Source organism: Lissotriton helveticus, chromosome 4_1 (genome assembly GCF_964261635.1).
Source record: "Lissotriton helveticus chromosome 4_1, aLisHel1.1, whole genome shotgun sequence".
In the NCBI taxonomy this organism is placed as follows: Eukaryota; Metazoa; Chordata; class Amphibia; order Caudata; family Salamandridae; genus Lissotriton; species Lissotriton helveticus.
The window spans coordinates 1,583,866,916-1,583,884,698 of NC_136063.1; the positions used below are offsets into that span (position 1 = coordinate 1,583,866,916).

At 43.1% G+C, this 17,783-nt stretch overlaps 1 protein-coding gene across 2 annotated transcripts in view; it reads right to left on the reverse strand.

Annotated features, from left to right (window-relative positions):
- Window positions 1-17,783, reverse strand: part of SUGCT (succinyl-CoA:glutarate-CoA transferase) — a 3,526,579-nt gene that overhangs the window by 3,410,271 nt on the left and 98,525 nt on the right. For both annotated transcript variants that reach the window (XM_078688200.1, XM_078688201.1), the window contains exon 4: window positions 7,319-7,404. In XM_078688200.1, coding sequence (XP_078544326.1) covers window positions 7,319-7,404 — 86 coding nt within the window. The remainder of the gene's footprint in view (window positions 1-7,318; window positions 7,405-17,783) is intronic.

A 17,783-nucleotide genomic window follows, 5' to 3' on the forward strand; every position in this document is an offset into this window, starting at 1 on the left:
TTTTAGACAGCTTTCCAACGGCAGCTACGTTATAATAAGTGACCGCAGCTGTTGTGGCATGGTGCCAGGAATAGCCTATCTCGTGAGCGTTACTTCCAGGGTCATTTGCTGTATGCAAGTATTGTATCCAAACAGCAAACCAGACAAGGAGGCAGCAATATGGCCTTCTCTGAATATCTCTTCTATTCGAATTGATACTTTAAGCAGAATGAAATCCATTCTTTTACAAACAACTGTGCCTTTAACCTCGTCCAAAGAGACGTATGATCTGCAAGTTGCAAGGACAGCGGCAGAGATACATACATTATTATCAACCAATTGCCCCGTGCATTTCGCAGAAATGTTAGGTCACATTTTAAACATGTCTGATACCAGTGGCATCGCATATGTATTTAAGACAATTTTTTCGGGACTATTAGCACCCTTTGAAGCAGTCCTGAACATCTTCCCGAATTTTGTGCACTCTGTGTTCGGTCGCTTGCCTCTTCTCTTGGGACTCGTAGCAGGAATTTTATTTTTGTTCCTTCTGCTCCGATATGCCAAATCCAGCCACAAACAAAACTCAGGATACCATGGAAGAAACGATCCTTGTGATGAGATGCCGAAAAAGAATAACTAAAGTACTCGGTTTACCTCGACTAAGAGATCTGAATACCACATGGTTTCTTTCATTCAGACCAATCTGGCAAGATTGCATCTTACCTGATGCCTGCTATGCGAAGAAGAATGCGTGTTGGACGTCTGTCTCACACTACCATCAGCAGTACCTTTGGATATCGATACTTTGCTTGGTTCGGTAACGGCTTATGCAACGTGTTGTCCCCAGCGGCTACCTATTCTGATGACGGCATTCGTTGAGACTTCACCATTACGATTAGGTGACGGTAAGGTACGAGATGAAAGCGGCACACAGGTACCACCTTCGGTGACCATTGCTGATCTAAACAGCGACGACAGCAATGCCTCTCATGTCTTCACTATTTCTGCTTTTTCGAACTTGGTGGAACATTCCCCTACTGTTGTAGACGAATTCTTTGCAGCCCTATCTGAGTTAATGTTCTCTCCTAACAACGAGAATAACTTTGAGCACACAGCGTTCCTGAACACTGAATTCGACCTTCAATTTTTAAAACAGAGCTTCTAAAAAACTGTGGGACTATTTTTTGCCCTGAAAGCAAAAGTATTTTTCCCCGTTCCCAAAATATTTACATATTTTTTGGCACCTGATACTCTGCTTAAAGTAGAACTATTCTTAGAGAACAAGATTTCTATTTTTGAAACTCTAGAGACAATATTTTGATTCAGCCTCTAGCACATGTACAATCTTGTATAAATATGTGATGAAATGGTCTCGACCTTCTCTTCTGTATTAAGAGCCATTTCATGAATGTAATTTTCGTGATTCATTCAGCCAATATTTGAACGTACTATATTTGCATAATCTGAATGATATCATTGCTTGAAAAGCGTACAGTATACTACTAATTTTTCGTGTACATACCATTTCAAATGTATTTTATGTATTTTGGGGTAGGCTGGAAAACACATGCATAGTTATATGTTTAATATTGCTTATTATTTAGTAATGATGGACATTATACGTGGAGTGGGTGTTGTGAACGTATCTAGGACCCTATTTAGATATTCCCGATTTATGCCCTTATGTGGTTATAACATGTCATATCCTTTATAAAGGCATAAGAATCATATCCATATTTAGTAATAGCCAATGCAGTCCAAATACGGCAAGGCTACTCCCATAGACTCCTAGAAAGTACAACGCGTTCTTTAAACAAACCAAGCCTCCAGCAGCCCGGGAAATTCCCCCTGCTTTTGTTTTGATTTGTCCAAGAACTCCTGGAGTCCTGAAAGAACTGTAAGTTCTTAGTGACGTCTTATGTCCAACCTTACGTCAAACTCGGCACCTTCCAGGTATAAATATACCAACAGCTGCCCTAGCAAACACACTGTGGTTTTGGAGCAGATCAGCTATCTACTTCCCCGACGCCCTGCTGTGGCAAGAGCCGAAGGAAGCCGACCCTCCCATTGACGCACTGAGAGAGACGCTGTCTTTTCTCCTGCCGAGAAATCCAGCCCCAGTGTTTCCAGTCACCCTTGCGGGTTGCTGGGAGATCGAGTCCTGAGAACGAGATACAAGACCTCCTTCATTCTCTAACCAAGGTACGGAGCTGATTAGATCCTTAGAGAATTCTTGATTCAGATTCTTGGCGAAACTATCTTAATTTAAACTGCAGCTCATATACTCCTTCCCACGTACTAGGCTTAGGTTAGGTACACAGGGGTAGGCGTATCTTAGAAGCACCAGTTGAGTACGTTTAGTCATGGTTTTATATATGTATATATTTTATCTATTTTAAACACGGGATGGCTTAGAAACTGTACCATGCTTTTACAGTATTATTTCATAATACTCCTTTTACTGTATGCACTTTACTTTATAACAAGTATTGCAATTGTGGCAACTCACTTCTCTTGCATGAGAAAGAAGACTGTTCAATAAATAACCACTTTTATTGAAAACGCCCGTCTCTCTATTTCTCTGCGCTTCTGGTGAAACTAAGTATGCACGATTGACTGAGTGAAATAGTTATCTATTGTTTCCGCGACTCTGGAGATATACTCCTTATTCTGGAGGGAGCAAAGTTGTCATGTTTATGCAGTTGTCAGAAACTAATCCCTTCTTGTCTATTCAGGAAAGTTAACTCCTTCCTGTTCACTCGAGAAAGTTTCTAGTGAACTCTGAGCTAGCTGGCATTCATAATTAAGTCTAACATATTCAGTAGAGACCTAGTCGACCTCAGTCCTATGTCTAAACTATTGTTTATGTTATTCCAATGCGCAGAGCCTATTAGGAATATAGGAACTACACTACAGACCGTGTCAAACGCAGCTGACAAATCCAGGAGTACCAAAGCTTGATGGTCTCCCTTGTCTGCCTTTGCTCTAAGAGTGTCCAGGACTGCAAGAATCACGGCCTCCGTTGAGTGCGCCGAACGGAAGCCAGCTTGATTAGGCTCTAGGTAATCTGAGTGTTCAATGAAGCTAGACACACACTTAGTCACATGGGCCTCTAGTATTTTTGCCAGAAAAGGTAGGCGGGAGATGGGACAATAGTTAACAGGGTTTTTGGGGTCGGCCCCTGGTTTTTTAATAAGGGGAACTACCGTTGCATGCTTAAAGGCAGTGGGAACCTTGCCTTGGGCAAGTGACTCATTAAGAAATGGGAGCACGCTCTGAGGCAAGACGGAGAAAACATCTTTCAGGACCTGCAGAGGACAACGGTCATTGGGTGACCCCGATGTGACACGGGTCATTAGTTCTGATAGAGTTTTAGGACAGATGGGTTGAAAGGTGTTTAGTATGCATTGGTTGTATCATCCAATGGTTCCCAGTTAGAGGTATTGGGAAGCCTGGCTTTAATGGTGGAGATTTTGTCCAGAAAGTAGTTGTTCAAGGAGTTACAGAATTCCTGGGTGGGGGTCTGAATAGGCGAAGTTCTGGCATCATTACATAAATCATTCACTATTTTGAAGATTTCTTTGGATTTATTTTGGGCACTGAGTAATTTTGTAGAAAAGTAGGATGCTTTGGTGGTCAGGATGGCTTTTTTATACATTCCGCAAGCATTGGAGAATTGTGCCCCGTCTTCAACGGAGTATCTTGATCTCCATTTTCTCTCATATTGACGCAACTCAAGTTTTTGTTTTTTAAGGTCGGTGGTAAACCATTTATGGGCGTCTGAGTGGCGAGTATGAGAGAATTTCACAATTGGGGAATGAGTGTTAGTAGCCGAGGATAGCCACTTGGTGACTTTTCCCTCCATGATGTTGATATCCTGACAGAAAATGGGTATAGAGTTCTTCAAGGTATTAACGAAATCAGTTTATTTAAGGATTTCCATTTCCTGGTTATACCACCCGCCGAAGAGGAGGGGTTTTTATAGCTGCTGGAAATGATAGTGAATTGTATCAGATGGTGATCTGACCAAATGATTGGGGTAATTAATGGTGTTGAGAGCGAGATATTGCGGGCCCAGATATGATCCAGAATATGTCCCTTTACATGAGTAGGGTTGTGTAGGTGCTGGACTAGATTTAAGTTGGATATAAGTTCAGATAGTTCAGCAGCGTGGGGTCCCCCGGAGGCATAATTGAACCAGTAGTTCAGGTCCCCGATGAGGAGCACCTTCTCATAGTTTATCACTAAGGAAGCCATTTGTTCACCTAAAGAGGTGGGGAAGGTAGGCATTGCTTGAGGGGGGGCGGTAGATGAGAACTAACACCAGGGATCCTGTGTCCATATCAAGTTTTATGACCATATTCTCGACCTCGGGGAGGATAAGAGAGGTCATAGTGGAAACTTTAAAATTTTTGTTAATTATGGCAGCGACCCCACCTCCCGCCTTCCCAGACGTCTGGTTTACCGACAAGATGTAATAGTCGGATGGGAGGGCTGCTAAGATGTCAGGTAGAGAATCCTCGGTTAACCAGGTTTCAGTAATTAAAAGGACATCTGGTTTGTCAGAAGTAAGCAGCAGAAAAATGTCAAGTTGGTGTTTACCCAAAGAAAGCGTGTTGAGATAAAGGAAGTGGAGGGCGGTTTGCTGTGAGTTTGGCAACTGCAGGAGGATGTGGGCTTTGACCACTGGGAAGGGCATGTTCTATCGGAGATTCAAAGATACCGTTGGTTAAGATGCAACTGTAAGTGGTGGGGTCCAAGGGGGAACAAAGTCTATCTGATGGTTTAAGTGATTTTAGCTTCCTGGGTGAATAGCTGATAGTTTGGCCAGGGTCCGTGGCCCCTGGGCCCGGCCAGGCGCGGACGGGCGCAGACGGGCTTGCCTTTGACGCACCACCTGCGCGCGTCCGCTACGCGTTCTTAACATGAGCTGAACTTATACCTGGCAAGGCTAGCGTCAGGGGGGGCGTGTCTCGCTCTGCCCAGTCCGCCCTCCAAACAGCAATCAGCTGCGGTGGACCGGGGTCGGAGCAGTAGGCGTGCGGCGCAATCAAGGTAAGAAGAGCTTCCTGGCAGCAAGGTATTTAAAATATTTTAGAACATAAAAGTAAAGGTTTAAAAACAAAAGAGACAAACACACGACGCAAGGGTGCAGCCAACAGTAGCACAACTCGCAAAGCTTCAGTCGCGCGTCGCTGAGGCTACAGATTCTCTTGAGGGAGACCTGCTTTGACTTCAGAGGTTTTCCGCCCCGAATCTTGGCAATATCGTGTGGAATAAGATACAACACACTGGGCCTGATTGGGTCACATCTCTTGTATCCAAGAAAAGGACTGGTTTTAAGAAATTCGAGAAGTCATAGCTTTTTTTAAATTAATACTGGACACTGTATTGACAAACATGCAAGATTAAAAAAGTGCAATATAATTTGAAGTGTCAGGGACTTACGTCTCACAACACGATCAGCAGAACTAGGATTTTCATTTAAACTTAAGTCATATGTTCATATGGGAGTGACTATATCTTTGTCCTGAGGAAGGTGGTACAGAATTCCCCCGAAACGCGTCGATGCATACTATAAAAAGGCGAACTGTAGGTTGTGGTGACATTTGTTAAAACTCCCAATATCAAATGTATCAAATTGTCGATGTTTCACAGATGATCTTGGTCTAATGTTTAGCCTTCTGTAGATTATAAAGAATTTTCTAGCAATTTATCCCTATGATCAATTGTGTAGATTGAAATCTGTGTATGTTTTTATCTTTTTTAATTATGTATAATGATCTTCTGTTTATGAATATTTGAAGATTTTTAATAAAATATTTTCATATTGTGGATATGTTGAGCCTTTGATGGTGTTATGCCCTGGCGATAATATGGATGGGGAGAGTGATTTGGCTCTGTTTTGTGAAGTATACCTAAAGGGGATTTGTTCTTGACGACAGTCTAGTTGGTGCCCTACTCCTTTGGTGTTTAAGGGGCCCCTCTCACACACTTTGTGTATTTTGGGTGCGTGGCAACACCTCCCAAACCCTACTTCCAGAGCCTATGCAGAGTTTGCAAACCAGTTTGGGTGGTTATCATGGACGAAGAGTACATCATCATAACTAAAGCAGATGTTGCATGTCCATTATTGAGTTGCTGCACGCCCACCAGGTGCTTTGGTTTTATTTTGCGCATGCTCATTGAAGGTTTTTCGGGCTAGGAAGTTTTAAGGGGGGGGTCATGCACTAGCTATTGATCTTCCCTATCTTTGGGGAACGTGGGGGTGTCTACATCCTCACTTCTAATTTTTCAATGCCGAGTGCAGCCTGATGTGTAAAGGAGGGATAGAGGTCCCATTTTACCAAATGTTATCTCCCCACTCCACCCCCACTCGCCTATTCTTCCAGGCACCCAAAACCCTTGCATTCCTAGCTAGTCAAATATAAGTCAGTAAATACATTTATATGTCACTATACAAAGTTCGCCATTTTTTAATTCAAAGGGTTATTTAGAAGCACAACAGTAGTCCTCAGAAATGAGGACTACTTTTGCCCCTCACATACAGCAGGTCGCCGGAGGATGCCTAAGCAAACTTAGGAACCTACGGAGATTTCTTCAACTGCTGCCGGAGGGATGCCGAAAGACGGTGATCCATGCCATGGTCACCTCGAGGCTTGATTATGCCAATGGCCTCTATTTAGGCCTCCCAAATTTTTTTATACAAAGGTTGCAAACCGTTCAAAACTCGGCTGTAAGACTGTTAAGGCATGTTCCTTTTAAACACCACATTTCTCCACATTTACGCTTGCTACACTGGCTACCTGTGGCCAGCCGGATAAAATTCAAGGCTCTCACTCTGGCCTACAGAGCCTTACACGGAACCTGCCCGAACTATCTAAAAACACGACTGCCTAGATACTCCCAGGCTAGACTCCTCCGCTCCAATCACCAGGTTCATCTTCGCGTCCCTCAAGTGAAAAGGGCTCGCTTGGGCGGCAGAACCTTTTCCGCAAGCACGGCACTCCTCTGGAATACCCTGCCGCCTGAAATACAACAGGCATCCTCTGAACCCAGTTTTAGGAGACTACTGAAAACCTGGCTTTTCACGCAATAATCTTAACTACTATCATTGTGGTTTTTACTGCTCACCGAGCACCGGGACACTTCCTTCGGAGGTAGCCGCTCGCGCTTTATAAAATTCAGTATTATTATTATTATTATAAATGCAAAGTAGCACTGTGGTATGTATTATTTATGTATTTTTCTGTGGCTAATATGTATCTGCTGTTTGCTAAAAACCTTAGTTAAAATGATTAAAGTTTGCTACATGAAACAAAAAATTACTATCACTTACCTTTTTGTTTCGGTTAATACTAAGAAAGTACGCGCTCTCAGTTCCAACAAACGGTGGACCCCAAGCTCTTGTGTCATCACCAGATCCTATAAATAAAAGTGATAAAACTTAGAATATTACATTTTTAAAACCATTCAGTTTAATACATTGTGTAAATTGTGAGACTAAATACAAAAGCACAAAGACTTACAAAGCTTTTATTTCTCCTATGGATTTCCATACTCATGTTACATCAGTGCTCCTCATTCCTATCAGTGATAGACATGTTAACAAACGTTGTGACAGAGAATGGTGAATGACGGTTTGTACACTTTGCAATGAATTTATAAATATTAACGGCTTATTTAGAGTTTCGCATGCATGAAAGTCTGTAAAAAATGTAACCGATGTGTCATTCATCATTTTATAAGTGTATTATTGTCAATGGGGCTCTAAATAAGGGGCTAGGGGCTTCCATGGTGTTTTAGATAATGTACCATGTCCGCCAAACTCTAAATAAGGCCATAAGTGCTCCCCACATGCACACTCTCCCATGTTCTACTGTCTGTCCCCGTTTCCACTATTTCTGTGTGTGTTGGTTGGTCACTCCACTTACCAGCAACATTTTTGTGAGAGGAGAGGATAGGAGAGGATGTGTATCAGAAAAGACACCTCTGAGGGACGTGGCCTGGTCACAAAACATGGCGGATGCACCCTGAGGAGCTCCACTACCAACCCGGTTCCCTCCAGCCTCTGTGCAGCATAGCCCACCCTGGAGCCGAAAGTAGGGAGTGACTGGGCTACCTTGGGTCATGGGAAGTTGTGCTGGACAGCATTTAACTCATCCTAGAATGTGGTCCTCAGCGTACTGCCTTCTCGACCTTCAGAGTCACTGCAGAAACAGCCGAGCGATGGGCAGAGCAAATCTGGCCTCCTACACCATTGGGATAATACTGGATTGCCGTTGGCTGAAACTGCTGCCATCAAGGGAGCTCCAGTAAAGGCTTGCACTCCTGTGGCTACTTAGGAGCTGCGGGTCTGCCGCAGAACTGTGACGAAGGTGAAAGCAGACTCAGGCTGCTGAAGTGAGCGTGACTCGGGAGCTGCATGCTCAGTATACAGCCCCTTTTTCCCAGTGCATCCCATGTGCCCCCCTGCATCTATTTGGGAGCCAGGGGCAGAGTGCAGTTGACTACAGTGCCGCTTATACCTGTAGGCGGAGGTCCCCCCATTTCCTAAGCTGGGGGTTTAGCAATTCATCAACCTCCTGGATTAATCCAAGGCATGTGACACAGCCTTACATGATTACTGGGCTGGGCCCATTTATGCGCCACCAAGGCACAGGTTTTTAAATGCCTGAGCTGCTGGGGCCTTGATCACACCCCATATATTGCATATCTGCAGGTGCAGCTTTGACCCCTGAAGGATACCACAATTCTATAGCACACAGAGGAGGAGATAATATATGCAATGAGATGCTCCACAACGCTACACCAATGAGTGGAATTTGGATTAATTTCGTACAATAGAGGTCGCCTAGATTCTACATCTCTGCCATCTGGTGGCTCATATCTCTGGGTTTCAGGAGAGGCAGGCCGGACAAAGCTGTCCAATAGGACGCTCTAAAGTCCACCCAAGGACAGGAGCCTCTGTGGTTTGAACCGGCATCACGACACCTGATGCTCTATTGAAACGACCCGGCCCGCCTGCCCTGACCAACCTGGAATCCACAGATCCATCACCAGCCACACTTGAACAGATTCTGATGGTAGTAGTGGACATGAAAACAACCCTGGAGGTGAAGGTAGATGGCGTGGCCATTGATCTTCACCTCCGTAGGAAGGACCAACACAAGTTGTCAGACAGAATACACACAGCAGAAACCACACTCAGCGACCTTCAACCACAAACTAAGGACCTCCATAAACAGATGCAGGGCCTCACCACTAAAGTCCACTTCCTTGAAGGGTGAGCAGAAGACATGGAGAGAAGAGCCTGGACAAACAATGTCTGCATAGTTGGATTGCCAGAGGGGCTAGAAGGAGCAAACCCCCACTCAATACACTGAATATTGGCTAGTACAAACTGTCACCCCCTTAATCTCTTTCCAGCTAGTTTATGGTAGAAAGTGCCCATCATGTTCCAGTCAGACCTCCTCCTCCTGGGGCCGCTCCTCGGACGTTAGTGGCCAAGATTCTTAACTACAGAGATAAAGATGCCATAATTCTCTGAACATGACAGTAGCGAACTTTATACTGATCTGATCCCGATAAGAAAACTGAGAACTTGCAACCATCATCATCTCTGTCCTCAACTAGGCATTTGAGGAGGGGCCATAGGAGACCTCGTTCCCAGACCCTCCTACACTGTCGCAAGTCCTTCACCACCACTGAGAAGTCATAGCTGCTGCGGTGTTCTTCAGATGATCACTGGCTTTGGATCTCATAGGCAAACTTGCTGCGCAGTCATAATTAAGGAGTCCGAATCTAACTCCGGAAGTAGCACCTCAACAATTTTACCTGTTATCACACCACAGACATTGGATGAACTGATCTGACTGGCCATTTCCTGCACACTGTCACAATATGTAGCCCACAATGGGCAATGCCTGCAAGGTGTCCCTATTGCCAAACTTCATCTACTTTCATACAGGTATACCATCCGACGGCCCCATCACCCATTAGGAGATCTTCGTAGCCCAAACAACTTGGCTGCAAAGCCGAGCCAGCAAGGAAAGGACGTCTTATGCTCTTGATCAGACACCACACAATCAGCCTAAAGGTTACTGCTGCCTATCGCACAAATCACTTTTTAACAGAGGTCCTCATGTGCACCAGCAGGTCAACTCAATGACACCGCGTAATGCTGGGAATAACTGCCTATAGGTTCTTGAAACGTCTGGGGTATGTCCACCACTACTAAACGATATAATATCCACTGACACCTACATCGTAAGGGTATCCACACTGCGATGATACACGAGAAGCACTTCACACACAAAGAGTGGTAAAAGTCACAGACTAACTGGCATGGCGATTAATTACAACGAGGTACTCCTCTTGTGTTAAAAGGACCTTGATCTCTTTTGCGGCCCAGGGGTCCCTTTCAAAATGGACAATCAAGTTATTGACGACAAGAGGAGATATGTATTTATTTAGGGTAGTCTGAAAAGCAGATCTCTCATACTGGAGAGTATTTATGCACCCAAACCAGGGCAACCATCATTCTATGCCTACCTTTTCCAATAGGCATAGACTGGGGAGAGGGGGGAACATCCTTTACAACGCAACTTTTACAACGCACTACCATTACGACGCAACTTTTACAACGCAAGTTATTACAACGCATTGCGCTGGGGGGCACTCTAGGATAGGGAATAGTTTAATTACTATCCAACACCTTCCCTACTATCCACGGGGACTGGAGTTGGAAAAGTAAATTAAACTATTCACTATTCAGCACCCCCCAACGCAAGTCGTTGTAACGACTTGCGTTGTAGAACCTGCGTCGTAATGGCATGCGTTGTAAATGCATGTGTTGAAACGTCATACATCCGGGAGAGGACATTAATGGAATATTGGAAGCACACATGGACCACTTTCACTCCACATTGCCCAAAACTACAAGGCTTACTACAGCAAAAGTACTACAAACCTGAGTCCAACAGTGGACCCTCGTAGATGAGTGACACTATAGATACATTCAGTTCCAGGAATACTCTTAGTAATCAGTGATACACTATGTTCTCGTCCAACTAGATTGTTTTGTAGCTCACGGCAGCCTTGTTCCCGACATGTAAATTAAAGAGTACCTTGGCCACATTCTATCAGACCAAAACCCACAACTAACCCACCTGGCTTGGGGCCAGAATGTAACACCTATTCGTACATGAAAACTACAATGCATTGCAGTAGAGGACCTGATTTTTCGGGACTCACTTACAGAATTTATAGATACCTACTTCAGGAAGGATGCAGTTGAGTCTCTCACTCGCTCAACTACATGAGAAGCGTTTAAATTTACCCTTAACTCAATAGATAGTTGCATCTGAGCCTTAAACAACAAATCGGTCACAGATGCTTCTTCTTTTGCTTCTTTGCTTGCCATTAGGGAAGAGCAACACAACTTTGGTAGAAAGACAACTTTGCATTGGCTACACAGCATATACGACCTGACAGCATGTAGAAGGTAATAAATCAGAGCACCTGCTCACATGGCTGACAAATTCAGGCTAGTGAGGAACTATATTTACTCAAATCACAGATGCAGCTGGGTCACTTTACAGATCTTAGTCACCTCAGGAGTTCATAAATGATGCCTGTTTTCGATACTACTAAAACATGGTAGATGGCGGAACCTTGATCAATATGCACCTGATACATAAATTGCCAATATTATCAAAATTTCCCTTATCTGAACCTTTAGGTGGGAATTATGTGCACACCGATACGACACCCGCCAACACAATGCCAGTTCTAAACAGAACTTAAAACATGAGTTAAATTAAAGCACAGGTGCACCATAAACTGAACAAGTTCTCAAATTCAAATATCACAGATTCACAAATATGAATGTCAAAAAAGTCGGTTTTTGTTTTGATGATTTATTTTTTCAACAGTGAGAAAAAGGACAGCCGACGCGTTTCGTCCCAGCCGGGACTTCTTCAGGGCAAGAATTAAATAGATATCCAGGGTGAGATGTAAAAAAAACCAGTTGGGTTGCAGTCCGCTCTGTCAATCTCCACTATAAGATGGATAATAAGTATCAGCGTGGATAGTCATAAGGCTATTCAAACATGAGGAATCGTATAGAAAAGGGGTCTTGGCCAAAGTACTACAAAAGGCTATCAGTACTTTAAGGGAGAATTATTTTGAGCTCCAATTCGCAAATAGAAATTAGTGTGTGGTGCACCATCGAAGTGATGTGCACTGCAATCTAAAGATATCCTTGTACCCCTTATAACGAAGATCCTGACGTCAAATGTAGTTTCTCATAATTCCTCCTCCTGGGTTCTAGGAGAAGCCGAAAAAGGCGGGAAATAACCGCCCAGACGTGGAGTTCCCTCAGTCCGTATAGCGCCTGACGCTATACGGACTGAGGGAACTCCAGAGATTGACAGAGCGGACTGCAACCCAACTGTTTTTTTTTACATCTCACCCTGGATATCTGTTTTCGATACTACTCAATGTTATAAACTGACACTGGCCCAGTATCCGACATTGAAACTTAATTGGACACCCTCCACTCCCCCACCCTTTCATGTGTGGATTGGGCTGAACTAGGATAGCTGATCTATTCTCTGCTGGCTCATAGGAAAGTCCCCATGGGCAGATGCCCTGCCCTCAAATGTTATTATGCATTCCCAGAACAGGTGGCGCCCAAGCTGGTCGAGCTCTACAATGAAGCGTTCACTCACAGGATTCTATCACCCACCACTAAGGAACCAGTTATTGCCCTACTAAAGACCAGCAAAACTCCTGAGCAACTCTCATCATACCACCCTCTCTCCATTCTCAATTGTATATTATAACATTTTGTGAAAATTCCTGGTTAATAGATTACCACCACATATGATAAGCTTAGTCCACTCTGACTAGAGCGGTTTTATATGGGGCAGAAGCACATCTCACAACATTTGTAGACTGCTCAAAATTGCTGAAACAACCCCATCAAAGAGGCCCGACTCAGCCGTACTGGCGACAGATATAGAAAAGTCCTTCAATTCCCTTAGTTGGAGATTCTTATACAAAGAAATGGACCCCTGTGTCGAGGGAGGACCTTTTCATAAATTGATTACATTATTACTATATATATTATATACCCTTCTCACTGCCCAAGTTCAAACTGGTCAAATGCTTTCAGAGTCCTGTGCATACACAGAGGTACCAGAAAAGGCTGCCCCATTTCTCCTCTACTATTTGCCCTGCTGATGGAACCCTTTGCAAACAGATCATTTTTGGTTGGTAGAGAATACGGTATCCCTAGTGGTAGGGTGATAGACACTAATTCCTTATATGCTGATGACCTCCTGCTTTGCCTAAGGAGTGTGAAAACCCATATAGGATAGTATATCTGGGAGCTGGGTCCTTTCAGCATTATCTCAGACATAAAAGTAAACAGGAACAAGGATGCCATCTTTCTGCTGCAACACTGGAATCTGCCATAATGGGATTCCATAAAGAATATGCTTTCTAAATGTTAGAACACTACATTCAGGTTTGTTAGGAGTATGGGCATATCACAATGAGGCAGAAATAATAAATGGGAACATAGGAAAAAAAGGTGCGATCCCTCTGCACCCAGATCTCCTTCTGGCATGCCTCCCATTAACGTATGAAGTAACAAGGACCCCCTGACATACGAAACCTTCTATGACAGGACAAACCACAATATGGATATCTTCCTAGACAGTTATATACACAATAAGCAAATACAGAATATGTGTCTCATAAATCATGTATAGACAATGTCAAACAAACACAAACAATTGAGTTGAAACAGTTTTTAAAGAAAAAAACGAGTTATGTGGTTTTATCAATACTTAATAAATAAAGATAAAAACATTACAAATATTCAACACATTGTATTCACTATTAAAGAAATAAAAATACAAATCATGTATGTGACAATTATATTTCAAAAAGTACAATTCAATGATTAGAGCTGTGGCAGAGCTGTATACTGTTCGAGGCGCGTTTTGGCGTTTGTGACGCCTTCGTCACGAAGTAAGGCCACAAATTCCTAAAATTCATATAAACATTACTCAAATGAATAATCCTATAGTTGTTTGACATAGTAGTAAGTTTTATGGAGTCTAAATTTTAACCTCACCATCATTTGCGTAACAAATTGCCCATTACAATTAAAATCATTAAAATTTCATTGTATATTCTAATGATTATACCTACTTATCACCCAATATTACTAGGTACATTTCCTATACAGAAGCATTCAGCTCCTCATATACATCCAGGCTTCCTGTCATAGCTATACAGGTATTATATGTAATAGTCATTTTTCATTAACAATTCTCTTCATGACACAATCTGTTCTGGGTCATTTGGGACTTATCTCTTTCCATCTACCGAACTATACCTAACTCTTATAGCTATGTTTATGTGATAAATTATTTGATATCTATGAGAGATATATCCTCAATACAGCTATTAAGATAAGAATATCACCGGTTTACCAAGGACTCCATCTCTGTATAACATACCCTAGCCAATCCTAGTTATTCTCACATCTATCGCTCTGTCTAATTTTCTGATTTGATTAATACCAACATGTCGAATTTGTACTTTGCTATTTTCAGCTGATAGAGCATAATATACCCTCATGGCCATTATAGCCAGATATGGAGTATAACATCCTTGATACATATATCAATGATTTGCATTTTTGAGTATCTGTTAGTTTGAAGGCATACTGAAGATTATTACATTATAAATATGTGTCCAATTTCCTGATTGTCTGTTCTTAAATTGAAATTCAGACCCCATAAAACTTACTACTATGTCAAACAACTATAGGATTATTCATTTGAGTAATGTTTTTATGAATTTTATGAATTTGTGGCCTTACTTCCTGACTAAGGCATCACAAACGCCGAAACGCGCGTCCAACAGTATACAGCTCTGCCACAGCTCTAATCATTGGATTATACTTTTTGAAATATAATTGTCACATACATGATTTGTATTTTTATTTCTTTAATAATGAATACAATGTGTTGAATATTTGTACTGTTTTTATCTTTATATATTAAGTATTGAATAAAACCACATAACTTTTTTTTTTAAACTGTTTCAACTCAATTGTTTGTGTTTGTTTGACATTGTCAATACACGATTTATGAGACACATATTCTGTATTTGCTTATTGTGTATATAACTGTCTAGGAAAATATCCACATTATGCCTCCCATTAATAACAGTGAGTAGAATTGCAGTGGCAAAAATGGTGTTGCTACCCTGACTGCTAAATTATTATACCAATCAACCCTGTGTGCTTCTTCAGTCACATTTTAAAGAGATGGATACCCTACTACATGATCCGATCTGGAATGAGAGCAGCCCTGGAGCAGTTCTCGCCACCCTGAAATGACAGAAGAACCACGGAGGACATGGGGCACCTGATTTTGAGCTCTGTTACCTCCTGCGCAAACAGAATGGATCTTCAGCTGGCTTGTCAGCTTACATTTAAATGAACTGGATGATTGACTGAGCTCTAATACTTTGGACCAAAGGGCAAATTTGTTCCGACATCTAACTAGACCGCGGATCGATCAACCCCGACTCATTAGGGTAGTGCAGCATTATCACTGGTCGATCCTCCACCAGACCTCTAACACTACACTGTACGCAGTTGGTACATCCCTTTCTCTCTTATTTTCACACCCACACATTCACAACAAAGCGATAACAGCTCGATGGACCCAAGCTAGCCTTACCACAGTAGGGTACCTCTTTGCAAATGGGGTGATAGCCCCCTTTAAATCGTTGCAGAATAGCTCCAACCTCTCTTTCGGAGCATTCCTGACACACAGCTTCTAGCGCAGCTATGTAAACTTTGGAATATCACTGCCACAGCACCAACATCACCCAACTATATGCAGGCACTGTTCTATAAATCGCAGTTCTATAAAGCACTGCTATCACTCCTCGCTTCCCCTCTTGACTAAGCTTAAGCTTTACTGGGAGAAAGACTCAATCACAGCCCTACACAGGGAGGAAGCACATGGTCTTCATAAATTCCTGATAGAGTACAGGATGAGCTATGCATTGCTCTGATAGAGGGAAGAAACAACTACTTAATGCCCCCCCAGATGGTACTGGAGATCTTTACCCACCTTACACATGACTTACATACTACCCACTCACTGTGTCCCACACTCTGTTGCCATCCCCTTTACAGCGGAAGGTGGAAGTAAATAGGCACTTCTCACTATTGCTTATGTCCCTGGTATCACACTTTGTTCACATACACCCACTTTTAGAGTAAAATCTGGCTATCTAGGAGAGCATGAAAGAATACATTTGACCACTACTGTATCACTAGCCCTCCACAAACCTTGGCTATTGGGGAACTCCTTATGTTACTAAAGTTGCTTTTCTTGTATTCAGTTCTTAGAACACTGCTGGTGTACAAATAGATAGTTATAACCTCCTTTCGAATGATACTTTGACATTTACATTGGCCTTGTGCTTGGATGACTGGGAAAGATTTAAATTAATTGGACTAAGGTGGGGCAGAAAGGAGAGGAGTGGCGTAGATAGGAGTTGGGTACAATGGGATAGAACGGAATGAATTGGGGTAGAGTGGGATAGAAAGGAGTGGGGTACAATGGAATAGGTTGAGGTAGACTGGAGTCGAGTGGGGTAGATTGGACTGGAGTGGGGTAGATTGGACTTGAGTAGGGTGGAGTGGGGTAGAGTGGAGTACAGAATGTTGAAGTGGAATATATTGGGATGGGGTAGATTAATGTAGGATAGATTGGGGTGGAGTTGGGTAGACTGGATTGGAGTGGCGTAGATTGGAGTAGATTGGAATGGAGTAGGGTAGATTGGGATACGTTGGAGTGTAGTGGGATAGACTCAGTGCAGTGAGGAAGATTGGGGTAGGTAGAATAGATTTGAGTGAAGTGGGGTGGACTGGGGTTGAGTGGATTGGGGTAGATTGTAGTGGAGTCGGGTAGATGGGAGAGGGGGAGATTGGAGTAGATTGGTTTGCTGTAGATTGGAGTGGTGTGGAGACTATAGTGGAGTGTGGTAGGTTGGAGTGGATTTGGGTAGATTAGAGTGGGGTGGATATGGGTAGACTGGAGTGGAGTGGAGAGCGGTATACTGGAGTAGATTGGAGGGGAGTGGGGTACAGTGGACTAGATTAGAATGGAGTAGGGTACATTGGGATACCTTGGAGTGTAGTGGGATAGGCTGAGTGCAGTGCGGAAGAATGGGGTGGAGTGTGCTAGATTGGAATGGACTAGAGTAGACTAGAATAGAGTAGGATACATTCGGGTAGACTGGAGTGGGGTAGATGAAATGGAGTTTGGAGGTAGGGGTAGGTTGGAGTAGAGTGGGGTGGGATAAGTGTTGTGGAGTGGGGGGGCATAGAGTGGAGTTCAGTAGAATGGAGGGGTGTGTCATAGAGTGGTGTGTCGATAGAGTGTTGTTAGACCTGGCACCATTGGCGTGGGCCTCCCTTCTTTTTTTGCTGTTGCCTCATGTAATGTTTTGCTGGTATTAGATGCTTTGGGCACTGTACCACTGCTATCCAGTGCCACAGTGCAAGTGCTCCCTATTGTAAATTGATGTACTAATCAGTGGTTCCATGTTTGGCTATTTGGTTTACTTGTCAGACCCTAGTACAGTGCACTGAGTGTGCCCAGGGCTTGTAAATCCAAATGCTGCTGATGGGCCTGCAGCACTGCTTGTGCCACCCACAGAAGCAGCCATGTAAAATGTGTCTAAGGTCTGCCATTGCA